This window comes from Buteo buteo, chromosome 8 (genome assembly GCF_964188355.1).
Source record: "Buteo buteo chromosome 8, bButBut1.hap1.1, whole genome shotgun sequence".
Taxonomy (NCBI): domain Eukaryota; kingdom Metazoa; phylum Chordata; class Aves; order Accipitriformes; family Accipitridae; genus Buteo; species Buteo buteo.
The window spans coordinates 46,926,522-46,935,214 of NC_134178.1; the positions used below are offsets into that span (position 1 = coordinate 46,926,522).

At 45.4% G+C, this 8,693-nt stretch overlaps 1 protein-coding gene across 2 annotated transcripts in view; it reads left to right on the forward strand.

Annotated features, from left to right (window-relative positions):
- The window catches only part of EPHA1 (EPH receptor A1), a 34,742-nt gene extending 26,485 nt beyond the window's left edge, over positions 1–8,257 (forward strand). For both annotated transcript variants that reach the window (XM_075034604.1, XM_075034605.1), the window contains exons 9-18: positions 1,473–1,569; positions 2,370–2,425; positions 2,706–2,828; positions 2,923–3,108; positions 3,541–3,602; positions 3,988–4,197; positions 4,885–5,034; positions 5,668–5,861; positions 6,181–6,336; positions 7,217–8,257. In XM_075034604.1, the coding sequence (XP_074890705.1) occupies positions 1,473–1,569; positions 2,370–2,425; positions 2,706–2,828; positions 2,923–3,108; positions 3,541–3,602; positions 3,988–4,197; positions 4,885–5,034; positions 5,668–5,861; positions 6,181–6,336; positions 7,217–7,295 (1,313 nt within the window). In that variant the 3' untranslated portion in view covers positions 7,296–8,257. The remainder of the gene's footprint in view (positions 1–1,472; positions 1,570–2,369; positions 2,426–2,705; positions 2,829–2,922; positions 3,109–3,540; positions 3,603–3,987; positions 4,198–4,884; positions 5,035–5,667; positions 5,862–6,180; positions 6,337–7,216) is intronic.
- Positions 8,258–8,693: the final 436 nt, after the last annotated feature.

An 8,693-nucleotide genomic window follows, 5' to 3' on the forward strand; every position in this document is an offset into this window, starting at 1 on the left:
TATTTTTTTTTTTAAATAGAAGTTGATCACCTCATCATGCCAAGACAAAGGTATTTTGAATATGAAAGGGATTAAAGAGAAGTGCCAGCAAGGTTTCATTTGGTGGGAGTTCTTCTTTGATAATACTAGAAGCCTTGTTTAGCTGTAATGGTCTGGAGATATTGGTGGAACAAGATTTGCAGGGAGAGGCATTTTTTTTTTAATCTGAATTTGAGACTTTAGATCTCTTAATTTCCTGCAGAAGTCTTATGTACCTAAAAGTTTGTCCATTTCATTAATAAAATATATTATTTCACCTTCCAAATCTTGCCTTGTTGATTTTAACAAAAAAGAACATTAGTTCTGCCTCTTGATTTCTGCGTAACTAAGCTGGTGATTTTAATAAATTTAGTGGCATGAGTCAGCATCAAATTGAACAAGAATAACAAGTGTTAATTAGGCTTTACAGATGCTGGCCATTGGACTGGATGTTAGGAAACACTTCCAGACACAGTTGTCTGTGTCACGCAAGCTGTTCCTTGCTTTAAAATCTGCTCGTTTATTGAAACAATTTCTTTAGGAATTTTCTTTCTTCTGGATGGTTTCCTAAATCTCTTTAGTGAAAATATTAAAAAATGTAGATTCGCATTAGATATGGATATGAACACTTTTCATTAAGGTATTTTTAAGTTTTTTAAATAGTTTTTTAAGTTATGGGAAATAAGGTTTAAAAACACATTCTTCACCAATGGGGGTCATTTAGCACTTCCTCTGATGAATTCAAATATACTGTATGGAAATGGATGGCTTTAGCTTGAGAATCTAAATGGAAGAAGACAAGCTGTGTTATGTGAAAGCTATCTGAATGCTGTCCAACCACAAAAATGAAACCACCTGACGCTTAGTTTTGAGAAAGCAGGAATATGATGTTAGACTGCAAATTCCAAAGTCAATACTTGCTTGTTTCAAAAGTCCTAAGCAGACAGTGGGTTCTGTCAAGGTAATTAGGTAAAGGACCAACCCCTGATGATATAGATGGAAGGGGAGGGGGAAATTAATTCCGTAAACAAGAAGAGAGTCAAGTTAGACTGCGGGGGAAAATCATGTCTTTGCTGTGCCATAGTCTGAATCAGCTACTGAGCAGAGAGAAGGGTCTGATCTGAAAGAGTAGCTGGAGAGGAGTGGGAGGGAAGGAACAGCTGTTCTTCATTTCTGAAAGTGTCATGGAATTTATGTGGGAAATCAGGCATAGGGATAAATTACTCAACTGGAAGACCAAGACTGTAGACAAGAGTCAAGCCGCTACCCACCAGAATGTGCTCCATGCACACGAATAACAGTACGGTAGGACTCAAATCTGGTGGCTCTGCTGCTTGGAAGGCAAATAGCCGTAGCTTACCTAATACCATTGGCTGGTAGAAGCTGGTTGCTACATTCCAGACAAACAGTTCTTGGTCTTTTAAATGATATGGCCTTTCTCTTTGTTTCTGCAGACACGGGAGCTCTGTCTGGTGGAGTCATGGTCTCTATTGTCTTCGGAATTCTACTATTTATTGGGCTGTTTCTGGGACTTTTCATCTTTCGGCGAAAGTAAGTGTTGATTTTTGGTATTGAAAAAAGTATAGATGTAGGAATAGCTGAGCTATGGGAGCTTGAGAAAGGGAGGGAGGCCCTGATTTCTCACAGGATATTGGATAGGTAGAGGTTAGTTAGAGAAGAAGGAGTAAGACCAGTGTGCTGTGGCAAGATGGAATGAGTCTCGGTAAGTAATTTTGATTAGCAGGATTGGAGGGATTGATACACCTGTAAGATAATGCTTGCTGCTGAGGACAGAGGAAAATGTGGTAATTACTCAGTTTTGTTATAATCCAGCACTATCATACTGTTATCATGACAGATGAATAAAAATATTGTTATGGTACAATCGTTTCTATAGCTGCTGATCAATTAAGGGGGCAGTACATGTATCCAGTGACTTCAAACTATTTTCCGTATACCATTACTTTAATGGTCCTCTACCCAGATACAAAATTCTACTTCCTTTCTAAATGTCTATAAGGCTGCTATTGTTTGGTTTTAAGAAGATCAGGTTTTGTGCTGAAAGTGTACAGAAAACATAAAATAAATAGAAATACATCTGTAATTCAGCAAGCAGAAGGATGAACAAAACTACCTGCATGGAAACAAAGCTCCAATTCTAAATGTAGACGAAGCATCACGTTTTCTTGCTAGCTGTACTCTACCAAGTAGGTGCAGTGTCTGGTTCCACTTTGCTCTGTGCTACCCTGAACTCTGTCCCTGACCAACTAGGGCAGACACCCTGGAAGTCTTGCTTTTCTCTTTGCTATCTGCTGACCGTTTTATTTTCATGACTGCTTCTTGTGTTCCAGGCAGGCTCGTCGGAGACAAGCACGGCCAGATTACAATACTTCAGGCTTTGATCGAGGTGAGCTTCAAAGGGGTAGTAGAACCAGGGAGAAGCCTGGAATGGGTCAGAAGGAATGAAAAGAAGCAGTAGTTTCAAACCAGACACTGGCATGGATTTTCTGATGTAATTTGCCTCTTCCAATAACAGCTCTAGTCTTCAATGTATGTTTGGTAGATTTGTTTACTGCCATTGTCAGAATCCCATGGATTGACCTCTGCTTCTGTAGCTTTGCCCTACGAAGCTTGTCCAAAGAGTTGACAGATTAATTTACTCACTCTGTTGTTTCCCTTTACCGTAGAGAAGGTCTGGTTGAAGCCCTATGTAGACCTGCAACCGTATGATGACCCCAGCAGAGGGGTACTGGAATTCACTAAGGAACTGGACGTCTCTTGTGTCACTATGGAGAATGTCATTGGAGAGGGTGAGTTACTTGTTGCTCTCCCCATCTTCCACACTCTTATTTTGCTGCCCATTCCCAAGTTCATCTGTGACCTTTTGCCTCTGGTTGTCCTCAGGGGAGTTTGGGGAGGTCTATCGTGGGTCCCTGCGGCTCCCAGGGAAAGAACGTATTGTGGTTGCCATCAAGACCCTGAAGTCAACATATTCAGACTCCCAGTGGTGGAACTTTCTACGTGAGGCAACAATTATGGGGCAATTCAATCACCCGAACATTGTGCGACTGGAAGGAGTTGTCACCAAAAGTAAGAGTGTGCGGGAGAGAATCCTGGAATGAAAGCAGAAACTGGCACATTTCTCAGACCTTTCTTAGAAAGGATGCTGTCAGAGAAGCTGTGCTTGGAGAAGACAGGCATTGTCATGTTAGCCTGTGGCAGAGAATGAGGAAGGGAGGAGAGGTGTGGATTTCCAACAGAGTCATGAGGCAGTGTGAGGAGAGGTCTTCTTGGATAAGAAGGTGGGATAGTGTAAGGGATGCTGTGAGGTTATATGTGTGACACAAGGAATAGGAAACCATTGGGGGAGGCGTAAGGAGAAGCGTCAGCCAGCTGTGCCAGTGGAGTAGGGATGTTGGCTGGGGTTGGATATGGTTCTCTGTGTTGGGGCAATGTGGAGAGCATTGAAAGGCAAGAGTAGGAGAATTACAAAAAGGCTGACACCTTCTTGTCTTCTTCAAGGGAGGCCAATGATGATCATCACTGAGTATATGGAGAATGGAGCGCTGGATACCTTCCTCCGGGTGAGAGACCCCAATCTGTAGTAGGCTTGTGTACTGCCGGAACTTGCACTTGACTTGGGTTTAGGACCCTAGAAATAAGATCCAGGCATCCACTTACTTTCTGCTTACTAACATGTCCAGTCTCAGCAGTTGAAGCTTGATGCCATCCAGTTTGGTCAGTGTCCAGAGTGCTGTCTTTGGCAGTTGGAGTGCAGATGCCTAATGATGACTCTGGAGACTACTACCAGTCCCTTAGTGAGAATCTGTTGGGTCCTTTGGGTTGCAGCATTGCCTTTTTCCTTGTTCACCAATGCCCGCTTTTACAAGTTGGTAAGGCCAGTAACTAGAAACCAAGCAGATTGATGTCACTTGACCAGGATCTTCTCTCACTTCTTCTTCCATGCAGGAGAATGAGGAAAAATTTAGCTCTGTGCAGCTCGTGAGCATGCTGCAGGGAATAGCCTCTGGCATGACCTACCTTTCAGAACACAACTACGTGCACCGGGATCTGGCCGCTCGCAACATCCTGGTAACACGCAGTCTTCAATGCAAGGTGTCTGACTTTGGTCTTTCCCGAATATTGGAGAATGATGCAGAGGGAACCTATGAAACGAAGGTAATGCAAAAACAATCTTTCACTCTTGTAAATGAACTGTAGTCTCAGGGCGATTGGAATTCTGCCAGATAAGAATGGCAGAATTTCTTCACAATAGGAAACACCAGATGCGGGAGGGGGGGGGGGGGGGGAAGATTTGGATGGAAAATCTCTGAGGAAAACCCATAGTAAAACTGCAAGTCACAGTGTGGATAATTTGGAAGGTGGTACTTTTCTGTCTGGAGTCCATGTTGATTTTGTTTGCAAGGAGATCCAGAGGGATTGTGGTTTTGAAAAGGGAAGCAAAATAAGAGGTCTGATCTTTTGGACTCAACTAAATCTAGCTTTGAAGACAGCCCTGCTGTGATCAGGGGTTTGGACTAGAGACATCTACAGGTCCCTTTCAATGAAAGTCCCAATGATTCTAATGTCTGGTGTCATCCAAAATAGGGCTGTGACTGGTGTCAGGTTCTTAATTCCACAGCAGTGGTTTTGTGTAGCATTTAACTGAAGAGGGGCTTAAACTCGTTCACTTTCCAAGAACGTTTCTGTCCTTCTGAGAAATTTCCCCAGGGGTGGTTACATGTCACTTCAAGTGAAGCAGACCGAGCCTTTGAACCACTTTTTGTAAGCTCCTTGTGTGGAAGTACTGGAGAAATACAACTCAACGATACATGCTGGATATGCTATGTGTCTGCTCTTTCACAGGGTGGTAAGATTCCCATCCGATGGACAGCCCCAGAAGCCATTGCTCATCGGATTTTCACATCAGCCAGTGATGTCTGGAGCTTTGGAATTGTCATGTGGGAGGTGCTGTCATTTGGTGACAAGCCATATGGGAATATGACCAATCAAGAGGTAACAGACACTGAGCTCAAGTACTACGTAGATCTCCCTCAGCCTGCAGTCTTGACATTCTTTTGAGCACATAACTACTATGTCTCCCTCCCTGCTAAAAATCAATGCAACCAAGTCAAGGGCAGTAAGTGTTTGGGCCTCTGAACCACGTTCAGGTGTCAACAGCAGTGCGCCGAATTAAAGACTGGTTAAATCAGTCATGGCCTTTGGGTCTGGAGATGGTTTCTTTCTCTTCTTCCTCTGGCTCTGGACTGTTATGTCTGGTCTCATTCCAGGTTCAGCAGATCGGTGAGGTTAGCGCATGCTGTTGAAATTATTCCTCAGAGTCTGGTTCCCCTTTTCTCACCGGGCCTGTGCCGGGATCATTTGGTCCTCACTTCTCATGAACCCATGCCCTGAATGGCAAATGGGAGCTAAGCGAGTAAAGGATTGAAAGTACATGCATATGCCACTTCACTTTTTGACATCCCGTAGGTCCCCTGATCCTTTGCTGTGCTGCCCAAACCCTACTTCACACACGTGTAATCTGCTTCAGCCCCTCCCTGACTGCACGCTGTGCAAAATGGTGAACTGCCCGCTCCCAGCCCCACAGAGGTCTCCGCTCTTGGCCAGATTTGTGTGTCCTCTGTGCAGGTGATGAAAAGCTTGGAGGACGGGTACCGGCTCCCCCCACCCGTGGACTGCCCATCTATCCTCTATGAGCTCATGAAGAGCTGTTGGTCACACGATCGGATGAGGAGGCCTCATTTTCAGGAAATCCGGGCACAGCTGCAACACTTCATCTCAAGTCCCCAGCTCCTCCGGCCCGTTGCAGACTTTGACCCCAGGTAAGCAGGCTGTCGCTGGAGGAGGAGAGGTTAACTGGGAGATTTTTCACCTCCCTGGCTCCAGCAGAAGGAGAGTTTGCGCTGGCGATGCAGGCTGGCGAGAGGCACCTTGGCTGCTCTGCGCACAGAAGAAAGCGGCCATCTCTCCGTCGTGGTGACGGAGGACATGGCCATTGGCCTGGGCAGTCTGACCTCGCTCTGCAGAGAGCAGAGAAGTTGGCCTAGCCCTGGCAGAGGGTGCTCGCCCTTTCGCTACTGTCTCATAGTACTGGCCATTTAAGGTATTTGCAAGGCTAATGAGGGTTCTATCTATCTTTAGGGTAACGCTCCGGCTCCCCAGCTGCAGTGGATCTGATGGGATCCCCTATCGATCCATCCCCGAGTGGCTGGAATCCATTCGGATGAAGCGCTACATCTCCAACTTCCGCACTGCCGGCCTGGACACCATGGAGTCCATTCTGGAGCTCACTGCTGAGTAAGGGCAGGATAAGGTCCCCCAGGGCACCCCAGGCTATGCTACTAACAGCTGTGTCGGTGCTATCTGAACAGGCACCCGTATTTACTTGGAAGGCTTGTCTCCATCCTTCTCTATACAGTTACATGGAAGTGGACTGGCTTCTTGCCCTAAAAGGGAAGAATCAACCCAGAAGAATTGGGATCAGCCCAAACTGTGAAACTAATTCCCTAACTGTCCATGCTTGAGGCTCTTCAGGGGCCTGTGTTGCTCTGAACTCACATCAGACACAAACAGCAAAGGGAAGCAATAGGCGGCAGACAGTTCTCTGACCTGACCATCTCCCCACCTTTGCAGGACTTTATAAGATAACTTCCTTGCCTTGAACTCCACATGGGCTAGTGATATCCCTCCCTCCCCCATCAGCCAGGCACTGTTCTATCATAGAGCAAAGTCCTTCTGGGCTCCTTAGGAGGACTCAGATGCTTTACCAACCCAGCTGTGTTCCATTGTAGGGTCAGGGACATATGTAACTGCCCTGGCTGGAGCTGCCTGTAAAGCAAATGAGCAGGCACAGAGCAGGGACAGACCTCCTAAAGGGTTGAGCCGTGGCCCCCATCACAAGCTGACATGGACAGAGTCCTGATTTAATGGGAGCACAGGCCTGGGCATGAGGTGGGAGAAGCCAGTTGACTGGGTGGGCAGAGGTAGCTGGGGAAGGGCAGGAACATCTAGCAGTTTCTTTTCTCTAGAGAAAAGGTACACATAGGAGGAGGCACTGAGGGAAAGGAAGCTTTCTTAACTAATGCTTGATAACTGTTTCTGCCCTTACCCACATCCCAGTCCCCAAGGAACAAGAACAGCAAGTAATTTTTTTCCTTTCTTTTCCCATTTCCTTCAGGGACTTGAAACAGATGGGAGTGTCACTTCCAGGCCACCAGAAGAGGATCCTGTGTAGCATCCAAGGCTTTAAGGAGTGATCAGTCATTGCTCGCTTAAGCCTGCTAAATGCCCGTTCTTACCAGATATCACTTGGAATCATTCCTATGGCAATTGCTTCCAAATGAGTGACTGGGCCAAGCAGAGCAAAACATCCAGAACTGAAAAGGCTCATGAGGCAGCACCACCTGCTCTCATTTCTGTTCCCCCTTGCTTTAGCTCTACAGCAGCCATCAGTACGTTTCAGAGCACTGGTCTTAGAAACTGTTCTTAACCCTGTCTTCTGTAGCCTGTTCCGTGTGGCACCAAGTAATCCCTGTAGTCCACGTACTGGAGTTTCAGACCCTCAGTATATGACATGGAAACACAAGGATACCTACAAAGGAGGTTGGGGGTTGGTGGGTAATGTTTTAAGATTGGAGATGAGGGTTCGGATAGACTGGGACATTCAGGGAACACGCACAAGGACACAGGCATGTAGGGATTGGGCCCATTCCCTCCCTGGCATACATCCCTTCTCACTTCAGCAGCCTTCTGTCTTGCTTATTTTACAACAGGAACAAACTATTCAGTCTTTCACAAGGCTGCTGGTAAGGGGTATGTTTTTTAATTCAGCTATTCTTGCCTTAAACACCAACTCATGGTGTACTTCTTTCTTTGGAGGAGAAGCTGGGAGTAGCAGCACACTCTGCTGCCACTTGCATGATCATGTAACCTCAGCATGTTGCTGTTTTGCACATGCACAGTTCAGCAGGGAGATTTACATCTCTCCAACCTGCTTAATATCTTTACTTGTGCCACAGACAGCAAACCCTTTAGGTACTTATTTTTCTCTGCCCCTTTTTAAAACAGAGAATAGTCTTGTTGGCTGGATAGGGTATTTGTAACAGAAAAATGTGTAGGTGGTCTGTCTTATTCCTTCTCTGTGGAGGAAATGTTATTATTTATCAGGTCAAGACAGTTATCAACTGTAAATAATATTTTGTAAATAAACCTGTGGCAGAGCAGGCTGTGTTGGAGTTCTTTGGCTTATTTCAAACATGACTGGAACCTTCAGCATATGTATTGTAAATTCCAGCATGGTCCTTACATCCATGTTTAGTTGTTTCAGCCAATGGTCTTTGTCCATTTAACTGCAAATTTCATGTGGAAATGCAGTTGTGTTAGGGTTAAAGGATACATACGCAGCTGGTCACTTCAGACTTCTTTCCTCTAGACCCAGTTACAGCTGTATCCATCCATCAGCAAAGTCCCTATTTTTACTGCTCCTGTATTTATTCCTAAACCATGAGAAGTATTGGAAGCTACTGCTGGAGTTTGATGAAATACATGCAAGTAGTACTTCCTTCTCCTGCAGAATAGGCTGTCTGGGGGGGAATCTCAGTCTGTTGTTCCTAAGACTTTCTCCTAACCTGGGAAGAATAGTCACCTCAAGATTT